The 22,470-nt window shown below is 45.3% G+C and overlaps 1 protein-coding gene across 1 annotated transcript in view; it reads right to left on the reverse strand.

Annotated features, from left to right (window-relative positions):
* daam2 (dishevelled associated activator of morphogenesis 2) overlaps positions 1-22,470 on the reverse strand; it is a 188,727-nt gene that overhangs the window by 27,417 nt on the left and 138,840 nt on the right. The window contains exon 23 of the mRNA XM_069887752.1: positions 2,297-2,467. Coding sequence (XP_069743853.1) covers positions 2,297-2,467 — 171 coding nt within the window. The remainder of the gene's footprint in view (positions 1-2,296; positions 2,468-22,470) is intronic.

Here is a 22,470-nt window from a genome sequence, read left to right on the forward strand (position 1 = left end):
GAAGTGTAGATATATCTGGAGGAGAGGGGAAGATGTATCTGGAGGAGAGGGGAAGATGTATCTGGAGGAGAGGGGAAGACATATCTGGAGGTGGAATCATGTAGTAGGTGGTGAAAATTGCGAAGAATAATATGTTAGATGCAGAGATTGGTGGGTGGTTGGTGAGGACAGAGGAATCATGTTGTTGTTGTGCCTTGGGGGGGGGCAGAGCAGATGTGTGGGAAAATAGAGGAGATACAGGTTGATGGCAGTAAAGGGGATGTCACATCTTTTGAAGGAGGACATCTCAGATGTTCTGGAATGGAAGATCTCACCCTGGGAGCAGATGCAAGGAATTGAGTTGTAGTTTAGAACCAAAGAATACTACAGCACAGAAAACAGGCTATTCAGTCTTTCTTGTCTGTGCCGAAACATCACTCTGCTAGTCCCCCTAACCTGCACCTAGTCCATAACCCTCCAGACGTCTCCCATACATCTATCCAATTTATTCTTGAGAAACGAGTGAGCCTGCATTTACCACGTCAGATGGCAGCTCATTCCACACTCCCACCAATGTTCCCCCTAAACTTTTCCCCATTTCACCCTAAAGCCATGTCCTCTCATATTTATCTCTGAGGAAAGAGCCTATTCACATTTATTCTGTCCATATCCCTCATAATTTTGTAAATCTCTATCAAATCTCCCCTCATTTTTCTACGCTCCAAGGAATAAAGTCCAAACTTGTTTAATTTTTCCCTGCAACTCAACTTCTAAAGACCCAGCAATATCCTAGGAAATCATCTCTGCACTCTTTCGATCTTACTGATATCGTTCCGAGCTAGGCAACCAGAACAGCACACAATACTCCAAAGTTGGCCTCACCAATGTTATGATGAAGTTATATAATATTCCAACTCCTGTACTCAATATTTTGATTTATGAAGGCCAAGATGCCAAGAGCTTCCTTTACAACCCTGTCTACCTGCGACGCTACTTTCAGGGAATTATATATCAGTATTCCCAAATCCCTTTGTTCCTCCACACTGCTCAGTGCCCTACCATTTACTGTGTTTGTCCTACCTTGGTTTGTCCTTCCAAAATGCAACTGGAGATTTGTAGGAGGAGATGGTAGGGATGGGGAGGGTGTAGAGCAGGGAAGATCATGCTTTAGGCACTTTCAGGTGGCCAAAATACCCCGATGTAAAGCCGCCTATTGTACTCCAATGCGGCTGTTGGGTGGCCACCTGAAAGTGGAGAACCTGGCCAGGAGGAGCACTTACCTAACCCTCCTCCTGTAGGTATAATCTCCGGCTCCCCCATTGCACCTGAGAGCAGCAGTAAGACTACAGCCACAGTCCACAGGTGTTCACTCGGACGCGGCTCTCCTTCAGCTGGCACGTTCAGGTGACTTAAAGGCGTCTTCTAGGTGGCCACCTGAACATCCCAGCTGCACTCCCCCAGCCGCATCTGCTGGAGTATTATCTGCGTTCAAGCACCTGAAAGCGGCTAATAATACACATCACTCCCAGCATTAGAGCTACTTATCAAACAGATGAAGACCCTTTGTGAACCTCCTCCCTTTCCCAGCAACAGCAAACACAGGTGGAGTCATTTCAAAGCTCCCATCCCATCACCTGGCTGCAAACGCTGTGAAAGTTGGAGGTGTTGTGGATAATGTAGAAGGTGGCTGCAGGTAGCAATCAGAAATAGACAAGATGCAGAGATGGGTGGAGGAGTGACAGAAGGAGTTCGATTTGGATAAATATGATGTGATGCATTTTGGAAGGTCAAACTGGGTGGAGTACATGGTTAATAGCAGGATCCTTTGCAGTGTAGAACAACAGAGGGATCTTGGGGTCCAAATCCCTAGATCCCTCAAGGTTCTGGAGGCTTTGGAGAGGGTGCAGAGGATCGGAGAACGTGTCTTATGAGGCAATCTTAGCAGAGCTAGGGTTTTTCTCTTTGTAGTTAAGAAGGATAACAAGTGACTAAACAGGGGCAAGATTCTGAGGGGCTTAGTCAGGTGGACAGCGAGCTACAATAGCAAATACCAAATGTTTAAGGTAAGTGGGGGAAAGTTTAGGGGAAATATTAGTTGTGATTTTTTGTTACACAGAGGGTTGGGTGGCTGGAATGCATTGTCGGGGCTGATGGTGGAGGTTGGTACAATAGGGACATTCAAAGATTTCTCAGAGGGCTGTGTGTGTGAGGTAGGGAAGGTTTAGATTGTTGAGTTGGTTTACATAGGACAACACAATATCGTGGACTGAAGGGCCTGCACTGTGCGGTAATGTTCCATGCCCTCTGCTTTCCTCACCATGGCTTCCATGCGAGCCCTGCGCTCCTCCTCCTCCTTCTTGCGCCTCATGTTCTCCAGGTCCTGTTTCGCTTCAGCGAAGGACTGCAGGAATGTGTCGAATATGCCGAAGAATTCATCCGGTGGCATCCTTGCTTCTTCCTCACTAAAGTGCTTCAGCATCTTGGAGTACTGTGAACGGGGAAAAAAAAGGCAGTTTTGTTTTGAGTGAGAGTTCCCAGACATTTTCAACAAATAGAAGCAAAGGTGCTTTCATCAATGATCTTTCTCAGTGTCATTTCACAAAACACCCCTTCCAAATCACAGAACTATCAGTAAAAGGCCATTGAGTCTCCTCCTCGAATAATCCCATCGTTGCCATTCGCCCGCTCTTTCCCCAAGGTCAGTCCTTCCCCCTCATGGTGGTTCTTGACTCGACAGACAGTACGTTTCAGATCAGGAAACCTGATCCCTTATATGCTCCTTTGTTATATTTTGTCAATATATATATATATATATATATCTAGCATTGGATAATGAGAATGCTTTAATTAAGGCAGTGGTTTTCAAAACCGCCCTCTAAACTCACATTAAGTAATCCCTGTACCATCGGTGCTCTGTGATTAGTAAGGGATTGCTTTAGGTGGGATATGAGTGGGAAGGGAAGGTTGAGAACCACTGCTCTAGACCCAATGGTTATTGAAATATTTTGCGTGAGAAAAATTGTCATTGGCCCATTTTCTTTGGAGATCTGAAACCCAGCACATAATGAGTCAATGAGGGACAACTAAAACAGTGGTTTTCAAACTTTTACTTTCCACCCACATAACTCCTTAAGCAATCCCTTACTAATCACAGAGCACTTACGGCAGAGTGGTTGCTTAAGATGGTATGTGAGTGTAGGGGGGCAGTTTGAACACCACTACATTAGGGGATGCAGGAAACTGTCTTTTATTATCCATCCTAAATTGACTTTGAAATGAATACCTTGGAAAGGCACCCAAGATTCTGAAGGACCCATCACACCCTGGACAACCCCACCACAGTGCCCTGGTGCTGCTGGGTGCTAATTGATCTTCCGTTTATACCGGTGGTTCTCCACTCCCATACCTTTGCGCTTACAGGGTGAGCGTGCAAACTCCACAAAGAGAGCCCCAGAGATTGGGAATGAAGCTGGGTCTCTGGCGCAGTGAGGCAGCTGCTCTATGAGAGGCACCACAAGGGCCCCCTTACACTCGATCTCATAAGCACCCTTACAAGCCTCCTTATATTCTTTGATAACTTATTTCTGGCTGAACCTTGAAAATATGGCTACAATTAACAGAGGTCATCACCTTTATCTGTGTCGGACCGGAGAAATTCTTTTCAGCCACATAACTACTTCAAGAGCTGCTCAGTCATTTGCAGATTCTTAAACCAAAGACTAAAGCATTTGTGCATGCTTCAACAGTTGACTAAAGAAAAAACAAGGCTGCTATTTATAACGCAGTCTGGTGTGGGAACTGTGTGAAATTTTCTAAGACCAACTTATATATAGCTCCACAGGAATGATGTCATTGTGACCCTTCACCTCTGAGCACTTGGCTTAACCACAGTCCAGACAGATGAAAGTCTCCTATGTCTGTAGCTCAAATGTATCCCACGTGGAATGTGCTTTTCAGGGCAACCCCGACTCATCTGCTCATGGGCACACCATTACATCACCAACTGGAGCCCACTCTGGGAACATGGTATCATTACACACTCCCTCTCTCTCTCTCTCACACACACACACACACACACACACACACACACACACACACACACACGCACACACATGCATACACACACACACTCACATACACACATAGAAACATGCGCACACATATGCACTCACAAACACAGACACATACATGTACACATGCACATATATCTGTGTGTGGCTATCTATTTATGTGTGTGTACCTACAGTATATCTATCTAGCTATATCTCTTCATATATCTATTTGTATGTATCACAGACACACACACACCCACATGCGTGCATACACCCCCCCCCCCCCCCAACCACCCTGCCCCCCGACATAACTAGCTGAAACAGTAAATTCCAGCATTTAAACACCTCACTCTGTGCAGTTCTGGTTATCCAGATGTAAGAAGGGCATCATAAATTATAAGGGGTGCAAAGGAGAGTTACCAGGATGCTGCTGGGACAGGAGGATTTAGGTTACTAGGAGGGGTTGGACAGGCTGGGTCTTTATTCCTTAGAGCACAGAAGACTGAGGGGGGGCCTTGTAGTGGATTTAAGGTACAACAGCAAGTCAAAGGACAGAAATTTAAGGAGGGAGTTCCAGAGTATTGCTGTTGAAGTCGAGGCTGCCAAAGGCAGAGGTAGCCACATGGCCAGAGATACGGGAGAGCGTTTTTGCATTTGTTTCCCATTCGCTGATTTTACTCACTGCAGATTTACAGCCAAATGTGAGAACTATTGTGTCAAAGCTCCCCAGACACAAGACCCCACTGTGCAGAAGCCTGCAATAGAATCAATTATTGCACCGTCTGCCGGGAGCGTGCACGGACTTGGGTATTTAAATCTGACGTTTTATGGAACTGAGGCTTCTACAGATAGGGCTGCAACAGCGCACAGCTCACAGAGCTGGCCCGGTGACCCAGAGGTCATGGGTTCAAATCCTGCCGAGGGGAGCATTGGGAGGTCGCGCTCCGCAGGTCCAGAAGTAGATCGGGAAATTGCTTCACAAAGGGGGAGAAAGAATGGAAAGAGCTCACCAAAATGAAAGGGATCAAAATGCTTTCGGGTGGGTGAAGGAGGGCAGCTGCTCACGTGGCTGTGCAGGGACTTCTACTGGAGGGAGAATGGGCATCGGGACTGCTAAAGGAGTGCCGATTTGTATGGGGAAGGCGTGTTTGCAGGGAGGTGAACTATTACCTGCCTCACACCGTCAATGTTTCAAACCAGAGGACCCAGCTCAACGGGTCACTCCAAGGGACAAATGCCAAGGTAAGCATACCCACACAGGCTGTGGGCTGCTGGCACGTGGGTATCAGGTATCGGAAATGGCCTTTGAGAGGGTGCTGAGGGCAAGGAGGCCTCTCGGGTGCTGAAGGCTTCCAGAAGGTATCGGAGGTTTAGATCTGGAGTTGGCGTTGTTGGTCTGTGCGGCTGCAGAGGCTGTGGGAGCACTGGAGGCGAATCCATGGACACTCAGTGTCTCTGAAGGAACTCTCTTTCTCCTATAGTGAGAGCCACCGGGCAATGCTCATGGCAACTCTTTGTTTGCCTTACGGCAGGCAGAAGCTGCAGTAGATCATATACACTGAAAGTCCAAAAATCTGGAAGCCAGAAATCTGGACCACCCAAGAATACAGACTTTTCAAAAACGCTTTTAAATTTAGCGGGGTTTTTTGCGCACGCTTGCATGTGTGTATGCACCCCAGATGCACAGAAGTCGTGGAAATGAATGTATACAATACAAATGTATTTGGTGCTTTTGTACTTTGTATTTTATATTAGAAAATATTTCATTAATAAACGATCAAAATTTACCTGTTCGTCCTTCTTTATTCTCCTTAAATTTGAACACAAAAAAACAGGAAACAGGCCATTCGACCCTTCTGGTCTGTGCCAGGCCACTGAACTGCTCTCATTCCACAACCCTCCAGACCTCTCCTATCCATGTATTTATCCAATTTATTTTTAAAACTCAAGATTGAATCTGCATTCACCTCATCAGATGGCAGCTCATTCCACACTCCTGCCACTCTCTGAGTGTAAAACATTCCCCTAATGTTCCCCTTATACCTCTCCCCTTTCAACCTAAAGCTACAACCTCTCGTATTTATCTACCCCAATCTAAGTAGAAACATCCTACTCACATCTATACCCTCATAATCTTATGAATCTCTATCAAGTCTCACCTCATTCTTTTTTGTTCCAAGGAGTATTGTCCTAACTCAGTGATTCTCAACCTTTATCTTTCCACTCACATACCACTGTCACGGTGGCCAGTGGAGAGCTCGCCATTAACACGATCTTGGGAAGGCGATGGTCCTCCATTCTGGAGATGTGACCCACCCAGCGCAGCTGGATCTTCAGCAGCGTGGACTCGATGCTGTCGGCCTCTGCCAACTCGAGTACTTCGACGTTAGGGATGAAGTCGCTCCAATGAATTTTGAGGGTGGAGCGGAGACAACGCTGGTGGAAGCGTTCTAGGAGCCGTAGGTGATGCCGGTAGAGGACCCATGATTCGGAGCCGAACAGGAATGTGGGTATGACAACGGCTCTCTATACGCTAATCATTGTGAGGTTTTTCAGTTGGTTGTTTTCCAGACTCTTTTGTGTAGTCTTCCAAAGGTGCTATTTGCCTTGGAGAGTCTGTTGTCTATCTCGTTGTCGATCCTTGCATCTGATGAAATGGTACCTCACTGACAAAAGACAAAGGAGGAAAAACCCAACACCCAACCCCAACCAACCAATTTTCCCCTGCAACCGCTGCAACCGTGTCTGCCTGTCCCGCATCGGACTTGTCAGCCACAATCGAGCCTACAGCTGACGTGGACTTTTACCCCCTCCATAAATCTTCGTCCACGAAGCCAAGCCAAAGAAAAATGCCATCAATAAGGGATTGCTTAAGGTGGGATGTGGGTGGAAAGAAAAAGGTTGAAAACCACTGTTTTAATCATCCCTCATTGACTCGTTATGTGCATGGTTTCAGAACTCCAAAGGAAATGGGCCAAGGACAATTTTTCTCAAGCAAAATATTTCAATAACAATTGGTCCAGAGCAGTGATTCTCAACCTTTCCTTCCCACCCATATATCACCTTAAGCAATCCTTTACTAATCACAGAGCACCAATGGCAAAGAGATTACTTAAAGTGGTATGTGAGTGGAAAGAAAAAGGTTGAGACCCAGTGTTCTAACCTGCACTTTAAAAATACTGTGCAAAAATCCCACAGGATTCTAGGATTTTACTCTCCTTTGTATTATCATGTGACAATAAAAGGAAACTTGAACCTTGGGTACAGCGTTAAAAACCCAGAGTGCTGAATTGGAGATCAGACAGCAGTGTTAAGCGTGAAGCCACAAGGTGGCAAAGAAGCAATTCGGGATTACATTGGGGAAGCTGAGCGAGAGTCAACACACTGATTATACAGCGGGAGGCCTTTGCATTAACCATCACTGCAGAATAATAAAACCACATGATAAGGGAATGGCTGTAAATTTCCCAAAGCCAAGATTAAGGGAATTTGGAACTGTGTACTGATTATAATGAGGTTGTTCTTTCCACCAGGTTTTAAAGCCTGCTCATTTACCCTACAGGGAATGCATTCTTTCCTTCAGAGACCCACTGCTTATTTATCCTGCACACAACACTCACACATCGTGATCCCCACAGGCCTCTTTGGGCATTGAAGCAATGGACTGTGATTTATAAGGCACATTGTAGCGTTCGCAAACCTGTGTACGATGTGAAAAATGCCCCGTCAAGAGCTCCAAAACAACTGAAGGAGGCTTTTTATCTGCCAACCACTGGGCTTGCATTTTAAATCCATCACCTGGACTCGGTTAAACTTGCAAGACAACATCCTGGAGGCTGCTCCCAGATAGGGCGAGCCTAGCGCAAAGCTATTATGGCGCCAGTGACCCGGGTGAGAATCTGCCGCTGTTGGCAAGGAGTTTGCACATTCTCCCCGTGACCACTGTGGGTTTACTCTGGGTTCCTCCTGTCCTCCAAAAATGTATGGGGTTAATTGGTGTATTTTGGTGACACGGGCTGGAAAGGCCTTTTTACCATGCTGTGTCTCTGAATTTTGGGAAAAAAAGAGCTTTAGAAGTTAGCCTTGGAAGTTGAAAGAGTGCAAAGGATATTTTCAAGGACTTTGCCAGGACTTGAAGAACAGTGAAAGGTTAAACCATATAGTCATATAACCATACAACAACTATAGTACGGAAACAAACCATATCGGCCCTTATAGTCCCCACCTATTTAAGTGAAATTCCACTAGTTCCACCTACCTGCTCCCTGCCCGTAATCCTCCAACCCCCTCACATCTATGCACTCATCCAACCTCCTTTTAAATGACAAAATTGACCCTGCCGCAACACCTCTTCCGGAAGATCATTCCACTCAGCCACCACTCTCTGAGTGAAGAAGCTTCCTCTTATATTACTCCTGAAGTTTTGCCCCCTAACCCTTAACTTATGACCCCTCATTCTAATCTCCCCTACCCTCAGGGGAAAGAGCCTATTCACATCTACTCTATCTATCCCCTTCATAATTTTAAATACCTCTATCAAATCCCCTCTCAACCTTCTACGCTCCAATGAATAAAGACCCAGTCTACTCAATCTTTCTCCGTATTCTAGACACTGCAACCCAGGCAACATTTTTGTAAACCTCCTTTGCACCCTCTCCACCTTAGTTATATCCTTCCTATAATTTGGAGACGAGAACTCCAAACTTGGCCTCACCAATGCTTTAAACAGTCTCAACATCACTTCCCAGCTCCTATATTCTATGCTATGATTTATAAAGGCCAGCATACCAAAAGCCTTCTTCACCACCCTATCTACATGAGAAACCACCTTCAAAGAACGATGAACCATAATTCCAAGATCCCTCTGTTCCTCTGCATTCCTCGGTGCCCTCCCCTTCACAACATATGTCCTGTTTTGGTTATTCTTCCCAAAATGATGCACCTCACACTTCACAGGTTAGGACTTTATTCCCTGGACTGTAGAAGAATAAGGGGAGATTTGTGTGACATATACAAAATTAGCTGGAATGTAAATGCAAGTTGAGTAAATGTAAATGGGCTTTTTCGACTGCGATAAAAAACTGGAGGACATAGGTTAATGGTGAAAGTGGAAAAGTTTAAGGGGAACCTCTTCATGCAGAGAGTGGTGGGAGTGTGGAACGAGCTGCCAGCTGAAGTGGTGAATGCGGGCTATATTTTAACATTTAAGAAAAATTTATTCAGGTACATGAATGGGAGGGTTATGGAGGGCGATGGTCCAGGTGTATAGGCAGAATAATAATTTTAGCACAGACAAGTTGGGCCAAAGGTCCTGTTTCTGTGCTGAAGTGTTCTATGGCTTGAAGTTCATGTTGCGTCCTTTTCCAATCCGTCTCTGTGGAGTTTACATGTTCTCCCTTTGGCTGCGTGCGTTTCCCCTGGGTGCTCCGGTTTCCCTTCCACATCCCATCGACCTGCAGTAGTTCAGTGGGGCACCACAAACTACCCTCTGCTGTGGCTTGGTGGAATGAGTGATCATACCCTTGTGGAGAAGGATCTGGGAGACAGTGGGAGCTGCATGGAAATGTGGGGGAACGGGACTGAGGGGGCAGCTCTGAGGGGCGCATAAACCTAATTAAATTATATTTTGTTCCTTGCCACAAAACTCTCAGGTATCCCTCATTCCTCTCAACGCCTGTTGTGATTGTACATTGCTTCAGGTTTGACCATCTGAACCTTACCTTCTGCCCAAGATCACACCTGCACCATATTCATTTCTTCCAGATGGCTGAGGGAGTGATTCGCTGAAAATGGTGTCATAAATCAAAGTATTGAATACAGGAATCGGGATGTTATTGTGAAGTTGTTTATCACTGGGGCCGAATTTGGAGTTCTAATGAAAACGACATTATCCAATTATGCCAGTTTTTATTTCCCATCCCTAATTTCCCCTAGAATGGAGGAGGCAATTATGAGATAGTGGGTTCAGACTCGCATATAGTCAAGATTGAGTGAGAACGCCACATCTTCTCAGTAAAGGACATGAGTGTACCCTAAGAGAAGCACTGTCTGCTGTCTGCTACGTGACTTTATGTTCAGAACAACCAGTAGTTTGACGGTTACAATTATCAGCTTTGATTCCAGATTTATTTAATTAGGAATTTAAATTCCTTAGATCCCCTGTTGGGATTTGAACTCGCGTCTCCGGATCAGCGATTCAGATCTCTGGCTGCATGACCAGTAACTTAACTATTAAGGATCCATGTATCTGAATGTTTCAGAATTATCAAACTACCTGTGGTTTGGTGTTGGGATATCATAGTGAAGTTGTGTAAGATGTCATATTTGGTGCATTGCGTGCAGTTTTGGTCACCTAACTGCAGGAAAGACATCAATATGATTGAAAGAGTGCTGAGAAGATTTACAAGGATGTTGTCAGGACTTGAGGAACTGAGTTATAGGGGAAAGTTAAATAGGCTTGGACTTTATTCCCTGGAACGCAGAAGAATGAGGGAGGATTTGATGGAGGTGTTCAGAATTATGAGGGGTATTAGATGGAGTAAATTCAAGGAGGAATTTTCGACTGAGGTTAGTTGAGACACGAACTGGGTCAAGGGTAAAAGAGGAAATGTTTAAAGGGAACATGAGGGGAGGTATTAGATGGAGTAAATTCAAGGAGGAATTTTCCACTGAGGTTAGTTGAGACACGAACTGGGTCAAGGGTAAAAGAGGAAATGTTTAAAGGGAACATGAGGGGAAACTTCTCCATGCAGAGTAGTGGGAGTATGGAACGAGCTGCCAGCTGAAGTGGCGAATGCTAGCTCAACATTTACAAAGAATTTGGACAGGCACATGGAGAGGTACAGAGGGCTACGGAGTCAATGGGACTAGGGAGAATGACAGGGCAGAACAGAATAGATGGGCTGTTCCAGATTTTGAACTTGCTCTACCAGCAACAACCTCTGCAGCTCATTACATTGGTGGATTGTTATATTTGGTGATGCTAATTGAACCAGGATCAACAGTGTGATTGGAACACATCAGCTCAGCCCAGAGAGTGTACATTTCAGGATTGCTGGAGCTCCGTACAGATGTTAACCAGATGTCTGACCTCTCAGGTGAACCTAAAGATCTCAAGGCCTTGCTGGAAGAGGGGGCCAGAATGTTCTTGACGAGAGGCCACCCTTGGCCAGCTTTGCTCCCCTTCCTTTATTTACGGGATCGTGATGCGTGTAAAATGATGGCCTCGGTAAAATAGCAAAAAAGGCATTCCGGTGGAGTGGGGGAGTTATATGGCACTGACGCAGGCCCTTTGGCCCATCTTGTCCACCTGAGCTGATCCCATTTACCTGGGGTTGTCCCACATCCGTCTAACATTTTGCTATCTATGTACCTGCCCAAGTGTCCTTTAAACATTGTAATTGTACCTGCCTCTACTATTTCTGCTGACAACCTGTTCCACAAACCCTCCACCATTACTGAGGAAAACCTTTCAGTCCTCTTCAAATCCTTCTTCTCTCAACTTAAAATGACTGTCTCTAATTTTTGAAATCCCCACAATGGGAAAAACATTGTGATTGTAACTCTCCTGGTTTTATAAATCTATATAAATTTTCCATCAGCCTCCTTCAGCCCAGGGATAAAAGTCCCAGCATATCCTGACCCCACTACAAATGCAAGCCATCCAATCTCAATTATGACTTGCTTCAGGATATATTGAAGATGTGGTACAGTTTAATGTCAATGGAATTACTCCAGAATATCTTGGCTAATGTAGTTAATTGAAGGTTGTAATCACACAGGAGTGAAGGGAAGGGATTTGGGAATCCGGCCGCCAGCTGTGTGGAATGTCCAATGTTTGGTCAAATGATCTCTACGGAACTGAGTTGGAAGAATGGTGCCGGAGATAGGACAGAGGGTTATAACCTATTGCAAATCCTGCTGGAAATGGTACAGAGGGTTCTAACCTGCATTGATTGGAGTGGAAAATGGTACAGCAGGTTCAAACCTACAGTGAATGGTGTGGGAAATGGTACAGAGGGTTGTAATCTACAGTGAATGGTGTGGGAAATGGTACAGAGGGTTGTAATCTACAGTGAATGGTGTGGGAAATGGGACAGAGGGTTCTACCCTACAGTGAATGGTATGGGAAATGGTACAGAGGGTTTTAATCTACAGTGAATGGTGTGGGAAATAGTACAGAGGGTTGTAATCTACAATGAATAGTGTGGGAAATGGAACAGAGGGTTCTACCCTACAGTGAATAGTGTGGGAAATGGAACAGAGGGTTTTAATCTACAGTGAATGGTGTGGGAAATGGTACAGAGGGTTTTACCTTACAGTGAATGGTGTGGGAAATGGTACAGAGGGTTTTAATCTACAGTGAATGGTGTGGGAAATGGGACAGAGGGTTCTACCCTACAGTGAATGGTATGGGAAATGGTACAGAGGGTTTTAATCTACAGTGAATGGTGTGGGAAATAGTACAGAGGGTTGTAATCTACAATGAATAGTGTGGAAAATGGAACAGAGGGTTCTACCCTACAGTGAATAGTGTGGGAAATGGAACAGAGGGTTTTAATCTACAGTGAATGGTGTGGAAAATGGTACAGAGGGTTCTACCCTACAGTGAATGGTGTGGGAAATGGTACAGAGGGTTTTAATCTACAGTGAATGGTGTGGGAAATAGTACAGAGGGTTGTAATCTACAATGAATAGTGTGGAAAATGGAACAGAGGGTTCTACCCTACAGTGAATAGTGTGGGAAATGGAACAGAGGGTTTTAATCTACAGTGAATGGTGTGGAAAATGGTACAGAGGGTTCTACCCTACAGTGAATGGTGTGGGAAATGGAACAGAGGGTTTTAATCTACAGTGAATGGTGTGGGAAATGGTACAGAGGGTTTTACCTTACAGTGAATGGTGTGGGAAATGGTACAGAGGGTTGTAATCTACAGTGAATGGTGTGGGAAATGGGACAGAGGGTTCTACCCTACAGTGAATGGTATGGGAAATGGTACAGAGGGTTTTAATCTACAGTGAATGGTGTGGGAAATAGTACAGAGGGTTGTAATCTACAATGAATAGTGTGGAAAATGGAACAGAGGGTTCTACCCTACAGTGAATAGTGTGGGAAATGGAACAGAGGGTTTTAATCTACAGTGAATGGTGTGGAAAATGGTACAGAGGGTTCTACCCTACAGTGAATGGTGTGGGAAATGGTACAGAGGGTTTTAATCTACAGTGAATGGTGTGGGAAATGGGACAGAGGGTTCTACCCTACAGTGAATAGTGTGGGAAATGGTACAGAGGGTTTTAATCTACAGTGAATGGTGTGGGAAATGGTACAGAGGGTTGTAATCTACAGTGAATGGTGTGGGAAATGGGACAGAGGGTTCTACCCTACAGTGAATGGTGTGGGAAATAGACAGAGGTTTCAAACCTATATTTACACCTTCAAACATTAACATCAAAAGCAAGAGAGCTAAACAGAAGCCCCTTTCACACAGTATCTTCACGGCGGGAATATTGCACCTTTATTGGGCCCCGCCTTCTGTGTAAAAGGCATGGGTGGGTGTGGGGGGTGTGTGTCATTGTAGTCCCGTCTTAAAGCCGGCAGCAGAAGTACTCACAGCACAGAATTGATGTCTGTGTGGATCCAGCTTTTTGAAGTGCCACCAGTGTGAAATATTAACACTGGATCTCTCTGCACAGATACTACCTGACGTGTTGTGTGTTTCCTGATTTCCCACAGTAGGAAGGATAGGCCAGAGGTAAGAGAGTGGGGAATGGGATTACACTAAGTGCTGCCCTAATGTAAATTGGAGTGTAGGCAGCAGTGTGCCGCTCCAACTATTTTATGTTCTTTTATCAACCTATCATCGAATCAGCCATGATCACATTGAAATGGTGGGGCAGGTTCGGCGGGTCGGATGGCCTACCCTGCTCCTATTTATTACGCTCTTCTGATAACTCCACTTCAGCCCACAAGACAAATGTGCTTGTGGATGCCCTCAACTTCACGTTCTACAATTTTCATGGGATCATGGGATGGTACAGCACGGAAAAGGGCCTCCAACAACTCAGCGTGTGCATGCCAGCATTGTTGTCTATCTATCCCAAACCCATTTGGCTGCATGAGCCCCACATGCCCCATCCAAGTACCTGCCCAAAATGCCTTTGTGTTGTGATTCCATTTGCTTCCTCTGGTAGGCCATTCCAAATGCTCACCACTCTCTGTATGAAAAGTTTACCCCTCAGATCTCCCCTCTACCTTAAACCTGTTTCCCCGATACTCCCCTGATGTAGGAAACCATTCTATCCATCCAATCTAATGCTCATCATAATTTTAACTTTATTTTATAAATCTCAACAAGGTCACGCCTCCTATGTTCCAATAAGAATAAACCCAGTCTATCCAATCTCTCCTGGCAACTACACCCCTTCGTTCTGGAGAACATCCTAGTAAATCTCTTCTGCACTCTCTTTCGCTACCACATCCTTCCTGTAGTGTGGCAACCATAACTGCAGACAATGCTCCAACTAACCTAGCCATTCTCATCTGGTGGGGTTGGGGGCGTACAGTTTCCCATACCCCTTCCCTAGTGGCTACAGCACATTCCAAAGACACCACGGTCTGAAATCATAAAATGTTTTAAATGCATTTTATGTCTCTGGTAGGAGAGAAGTACGGAAGAAACCAACTAGACTTGACTGCTTCATAGGGAAGGCGGCCCATAAACTTTGAGCAGAATCCTAAGGGGGGAGTCAAAGCCAAAAACAGGTTGAGAATGACTGTCCTAACCAATGTTTTGTACAAGAGCAACTTCAAAGCACCTTCGAGGCAAGCATACCAAATGCCTTCGTCCCTCCTCCATCCATGAACGTCACCTCTTTCAGTGAGCTATGGACCTGTGCCAAAGATCAATTTGCACATAACATACTCTTAAGGTCCTGGCCATTTACTCCAGAAGTCTGACCAGAATTTGACTTCCCAAAGCATATTTTCCTCTGAATGATTAGCACCCCATTCCAGGAAAATCCACCAAGGCTTCCCCTGAGCCTTTTACGTTCAATGGCGCTGAACCCTGAACACCAATCTTATATTTGGCTGATGTCAGAAATATAATCGCTGTGGATGAGCATGGCAGGGAAGATTCAGACCTGAAGATCAGAGGCCTTGCTGGTTCTTGTTGGTGCATCTGCATGTGATTCCTAAGTTAGATCACAAGGCTGTGTCTAGAGTATTATAAGACCATAAGGCAGAGGAGCAGAAATTGGCAATTCAGCTCATTGAATCTGCCCTGCCATTTAATCATGAGCTGATCCATTTCCCCACTCAGCCCCATAAACTTTGATGCTCTGGCTAATCAAGGACCTACCAATCTTGAAAAAACAGCGAATGACTTGGCTTCTGCGACCACCTGTGGCGATGCATTTCACAGATTGCCCACCCTCCGGCTGAAGAAATGTCTATGCGCCTTTGTTTGAAGCAGTTGCCCTGAAGTTGTGCCCTGGACTCAACCTTTCCACATCTACTCCGTCCAGACTGGACAATTTTTTCAGTGAGATTCCCCCATTATTCTCTTAAAATTCCAATGAATACAGGACAAGACCTGTCATCTGCCGTCTGTGTGTTCATTTGTAGTATTTTTTCATGAAATATCCATTTGGTTAGTAAGAATTTCAGTGCATGAGCATGTTATACAATGTCAATAAACTCATAGCTATATTATTACACTCAGTTTTGAGTACGGGCAGACCTATTCATCCTTTCCTTGACGGGCAGTCCCAAGATCATCCTGGAAGACCTTCATAAGCTGCCTCCACATTCCAACCCCTCGAAATATAACCCAGTATTCCAACAGCTCTCTCAAATACCTGCAGTGTTTGCATTGCAATAGACAAAGGAGCTCAGCAGGCCACGCGGCATCCGTGGGAAGCAAAGGGCGGCCAAAGTTTCAGGCCTGAGCCCTTGTCAACGTGTGAGCATGAAGCAGGCAAACGTCTGAATTATAAAAAATGTGGGGGGGGGGAATGGGAGGAGGAGAGGAGGGAGGAAGGGGTGGGGGGGAGGGGCATAGTCTAATAGGTTGGAGGGTAGAGAGAAAACAAGCTGAGTTGTGATAGGGAACTGACACCCTCCCCGAAATGTTGGTTACCCTTTGCTTCCTATAGATGCTGAGTTTCTCCAGCAGGTTTGTGCATCACTCGACAATCACAGCGTCTGCAGATGATCATGTTGGTTTTCTGTATTCTCTTTCTGTCTGTTCTCCACTGAAGTAATAATCAGTTTTATAATCCTTCATTCAAAGTGAACAACTTTGCATCTTCCCACAACATAATCCACTGCCATTTTTTTAAATCCCTTCACTAAGCAGCAATATTCTTCTATAAGTTATTAGTCCCATCATCAAATCTAGCTACAAATTGACAAATCTCACTTCCTTCCTCTCAACTATTGACATATATTGTAAACAGTTATTGAAGGTCACACACACAGAAACACACACACACAAAGACACACAGAGACACACATACACACACAGACATACACACAGACACAAAGATACACACACACACATACACAGACACGCGCGTGTGCGCACAAAATCTCCATCTTCGTGGGTTGGTAGGACAGTACCACCATCTACAAATTTGCTGACGATACCACAGTAGTGCACTGTATAAAGGAGGGTGACAAGTCAGCATGCAGGAGGGAGATTGAAAACTTGGCTGAGTGGTGGACCAACAACAACCTCACACTCAACGTCACCAAAACCAAGGAATATCAGGAGGAGAAATCCAGAGCTCACTGAGGGATCAGAGGCGAAGAAGGTGAGCAAGTTTAAATTCCCGAGAGTGACTATTTTGGAGGAACGTGAATGTGAATGCTATCGTGAAGGAAGCATGTCAGCGCCTCTACTTTCTCAGGAGGTTCTGGAGGTTTGGTATGACATTGAAAACCTTGGCAAACTTCCACAGATTTGTAGTGTGCTGACCGTCTGCATCACGGCCTGGTACAATGCCTCTGAGCAGAAAGCCCTGCAATAGGTAGTGGCCACAGCCCAGGCAAAACTCTCCCCACCATTGAGTACGTCTATATGAAGCGCTGCCATCATAGAGCAGCAGCGATCATCAAGGACCCACACCACCCTGAGCACGCTCGGTTCTCGCTGCTGCCATCAGGAAAGCGGTGGAGGTGTCACAGGACTCGCCCCACCAGGTTCAGAAACAGCTGATCCCCCTCCACCATCAGACTCCTCAACCACAAACTCAATCAGGGACTGACTTGTGCACTTTATTTGTTATTGAATATTTCTCTTTGGTATTGCCCAATTTATTTGCACTTCTTTCTTGTTTAGATCTCCCTCATTTGTAAACATATATTTTCTTGAGCACAGTATTTTATACTCTACTGATAAGTAGAAATTCTGCCTGGTCCACAGGAAACCGAATCTCAGGGTTGTGTATGATATCATGTCCGTATTCTGTGACAGAGTATGTAGATATATTTTTGGGAGATAAACTGGGAAAGGTTTGTTAGAGTGGGTCACATACAAACAGTTTAAAACAGATCTTATTTAAAATACTGGAGCTCTGCCCCATGCTAGACATGACAGGGCCTCAAAGCTCTTGCAAAAGCTCCAGTATTTTAAATCTGTTTTAAAGTGTTCGTATGTGACCTACTCTATCAAACCTTTCCCAATTTATCTCCCAAAAACATATCTATATACTCAGTCACAACTCTGACAATATGAACTTTCTCTCACACACCCACACACACACATATACAAAAACACATAAATGCATGAACAGAGAAATGTAATTTTAATGTAAGGCAGAATGCTCAGCGTAGCTGTTAAGCACAACTCTATTACAGCGCCAGTAACTCAGGTTTGAATCTGCCACTGTCTGTAATGTTACAAGCCAAAAGGACCCCAAAACCCGGCAGCAATAGACATTCACCAAGACAAGTGGCTTTCAAAACAAAAGTTATTTTTAATCAACTTCAAACATGAAAATAGAATCAAACATGAACTGAACTCTATACTTAACTAACCCAAATTAACTCCCTTCTAATTCTAAGCGCACGTGTATTTAATGTATGTGTAAATTCAAGAAAATTTCTCCTGTTCGGCTCCGAATCATGGGTCCTCTACCGGCACCACCTACGGCTCCTAGAACGCTTCCACCAGCGTTGTCTCCGCTCCATCCTCAACATCCATTGGAGCGCTTACATCCCTAATGTCGAAGTACTCGAGATGGCAGAGGTCGACAGCATCGAGTCCACGCTGCTGAAGATCCAGCTGCGCTGGATGGGTCACGTCTCCAGAATGGAGGACCATCGCCTTCCCAAGATCGTGTTATATGGCGAGCTCTCCACTGGCCACCGTGACAGAGGTGCACCAAAGAAAAGGTACAAGGACTGCCTAAAGAAATCTCTTGGTGCCTGCCACATTGACCACCGCCAGTGGGCTGATATCGCCTCAAACCGTGCATCTTGGCGCCTCACAGTTTGGCGGGCAGCAACCTCCTTTGAAGAAGACCGCAGAGCCTACCTCACTGACAAAAGGCAAAGGAGGAAAAACCCAACACCCAACCCCAACCCACCAATTTTCCCCTGCAACCGCTGCAATCGTGTCTGCCTGTCCCGCATCGGACTTGTCAGCCACAAACGAGCCTGCAGCTGACGTGGACTTTTTACCCCCTCCATAAATCTTCGTCCGCGAAGCCAAGCCAAAGAAATTCAAGAAAAGTTCTTTGGTTCACAGTTCAATCTCACTTCTCCTTCTTCCAAGTTCTCTGGTTGCAGGCAATCACCATACTATGCACAGAATTTAACATGTATAAAGTTCACCCAGGCTCGGTGCTTGAAAGGTAAATGTTTACCACTCAGGAAGGTTCTTGTAGGGTTTGCAGAGAGATATTTGTTGCTCCAGGGTTTCCACAACTGAGGTACCATCACTAGTCACCTCAGGGTCTCGCTGATTAAACTTTCCCCATCAGGGTCTTCTAGATGGTAACCTCTTTCTTCAAGCTACCACAGAGTTCCATTCCTTCCTCTATTTCAAGAGAAACATCAGACAGATAGCACTTCCAACCATCCACTGCTCTGGAACTTGCTTTCATCAGTTTCAAAGAGTTTTCCCTGGATTGCACTTTTCAATTACTTGTTAGTGTCCCACACACTGACTGAGCTGTTAACTCAACTCTCTCTCTTTTCCAACTGAAACTCCAAAGAGAGCATATGACTCATGTCTTGCAAAACCCTCAAGGTCTCCAGCAAACAACAGGAGTTCTTTCTTCTCCTCTTGTTGTTATCTTAGGTAAACAATCTAGAATTGACCTTTCTGTGAGCACTGATAGACAGCATGACTTCAGCAAGACAATGTTCAAGCATTGTATGAAGTCAGTTCAATTAACACCTACTTGTGAAAGGTGCTTCCATTCTCCAGAGATCCTGCAATGCGAATTCTTCAGTCTTTCAAATAAGATCTCTTTTAAAATGTGTGTATGTATATGACCAACTCTAAATCTTATAAATTCTCCCCAAATATTAATATTGTTACAGTAAGGAGTTTGTACACTCTCATCCTGTCTGTGAAGGTTTCCTCCAAGTACTCCAATTTCCTCCCACCTTCTAAAACACATGAATGCGTGCACAGAGAAATTCTTCCTCGACTACTGTGCTCCACTATGTCCTATCAGTAAGCTAAGCTCTGTTCATAGACACTGATTGCCTTGCAGTATTTCTCAGGAAAGGGAATGGTGTGGAACAGCAGTTATCGGAGAGGCCAATGCAGGAAATATTTGGAACACCACATTCACCACAATGGGAAGTGCTTGTCACAGAATTGTCCGGGGCAATCAGAAGTGATCAGCCAACTTAGATGGTCCCAAAGAGGAGAGAAGTGTTGCAATGATAGGCAGGACTGGTGCTTCCTGGGTGAAAGAAACAAGATGAAGAAATCAGCGTCCATTATCAAAGCGGCTGGAGCTGGTGCGGCAGCGCCTGGTGTGGCCCTGTCCTAACTATGTTTGCCCGGGGTTTGAGGGGAAGTAGGATGATGCTTTTTTCGAGGATAATGTTGATTGAAGAAGGAGGAGAGTCTCATGATTTACACTCACACACATACACACACACATACACTCAAACATACACATACATCTTCTTTGGCTTGGCTTCGCGGACGAAGATTTATGGAGGGGGTAAAAGTCCACGTCAGCTGCAGGCTCGTTTGTGGCTGACAAGTCCGATGCGGGACAGGCAGACATGGTTGCAGCGGCTGCAGGGGAAAATTGGTTGGTTGGGGTTGGGTGTTGGGTTTTTCCTCCTTTGCCTTTTGTCAGTGAGGTGGGCTCTGCGGTCTTCTTCAAAGGAGGCTGCTGCCCGCCAAACTGTGAGGCGCCAAGATGCACGGTTTGAGGCGATATCAGCCCACTGGCGGTGGTCAATGTGGCAGGCACCAAGAGATTTCTTTAGGCAGTCCTTGTACCTTTTCTTTGGTGCACCTCTGTCACGGTGGCCAGTGGAGAGCTCGCCATATAACACACATACACACACACAATTGCACATACATTCAAACATATACACACTCACACACACTCAAACACACACACACTCACACATACGCACTCACACACACACACACACACACACACACACACACACACACACACACACACACACACACACACACACACACACACACACACACACATATACACCACATAGAGCACATCCAAATTTGTCACACAACGGGTGGCATGTTTGGCAAAGTGGTTAGCCCAATAACCAGAACCGGTGTTCGAATCCGGCGCTATCTGTGAGGAGTTTGTATGCTCTCCCCGTGTCTGCATGGGTTTCCTCCTAATTCTCCAGTTTCCTCCCACTGTTGGAAATGTATCGGGGGTTGCAGGTTATTTGTCTGTAATTGGATGCCATGGGCCAAAATAGCCTGTTACCGTGCTGCAAGTCTAAATGTAAAAAAATTTAAAATGTATTCGCACAGACTGAAAATATAATCGCTCACAGCCATGTCATACAGAGAGATACGTAGAAGCATGTGTTTGTGTGTGTGTGTGTGTGTGTGTGTGTGTGCGTATATCTTTAGTTGATTTCCACTGATTTTACAAACATTCATCCAAGATTTAGTGTAGAGAACAGGAAGTGTCTCCTAGCAACGTGCAGCTTTACACTCAGCCCCTGTGAACCGAACAGTGTAAGGAGATTATCTTCAGCATACAAAGGAGGTCTCACATTCAAAGAGCTGCCACATTGGGGTCCGGGAGAATAAAGGCTCACAGCACATCTGCTCCAGCCAGTCTGCCCCTGTAAGTGATTTGCTGCCCCACACAAGGCGTATTCCTTGCTTTCTGTTGTCCTGGAGTGCAAAGAGCCCACACAAAACAGGCTGAAGCTCACCAGAGAACAAGGGCAAAATTAATTATTCTAAGGCTGAAATGCCAGCCAATTGTGTCTGGTGAGGGGAGGGATATATTTAAACTGTCTGGAAATAACTCGGAGGCTGCTTCTGTACTCCTTTCATTGCTGTGTTAATGGTAAGCTGTGGTAAAAGTCGGCTTTCACCTCTGATCGAACTGAATCAATGTTAATGGTCACTGATGTTTGGTGAAACAAGGGAGATGGCATTACTGGCGAAACTCAGTCGGTCAAACAGGGTACCTAATGCAGCAAAGATAAAGGTTCATTGCAATGTTTCGGGCTTGAGTCTTTCAGCAAGTATGAGCACAATGTCGGCAGGCGAGGAGCAAAATACTGGGAGGAGGGTAGGCAGGGGGAGGAGTTATTTTAGGGAAGGACTCAAGCTAAGATCCAGTGGGCAATGTCTAAGAACAGCAATAGAGATATCATAAACCTTAGCGAAAAAGGATGAAGACCATTGCAAGGTAGAAAATGGAGGAGAAGGAACCATATAATTAAGATGGAAACAGATCTGTTCTGGATGAAGTGCAATCAGTTCCCAAGCATAACTGCAACGGAACAAGAGGAGGTCTTTGTGGGAAGATGTTTTAGTCGAGCTACATTCCCATGAGGGAGAAGAGAGAGAAGTTGTTTGGACAACCAAGGAGAGACTAGAATAGAGAAAAGAACACATCACTTTCAAATCACGGAGTCACACACCATGGAAACAGGCCCTTCACGCCAACTCGACGATACTGAACCAGTTAATCCCCTTTGCCCGCATTTGGCATGGCGGCTAGTGCAATGCTATTACAAAGCCAGCAGCCCGGGTTCGAATCGGGCACTGTCTGTAAGGAGTTTGCATGTTCTCCCCGTGATCTGCGTGGATTTTCTCCCACCCTCCAAAATCGTACAGGGTGAGTAGATTAATTGGACACAAGGGGTGTATTTGGGCGGCACGGGCTCATGGGAGGAAAGGCTGTGCTGTATGTCTAAAGCTTTTTTAAAAAAAACACTCTAAACCTTCCCTGC

This window comes from Narcine bancroftii, chromosome 6 (genome assembly GCF_036971445.1).
Source record: "Narcine bancroftii isolate sNarBan1 chromosome 6, sNarBan1.hap1, whole genome shotgun sequence".
Lineage (NCBI taxonomy): Eukaryota > Metazoa > Chordata > Chondrichthyes > Torpediniformes > Narcinidae > Narcine > Narcine bancroftii.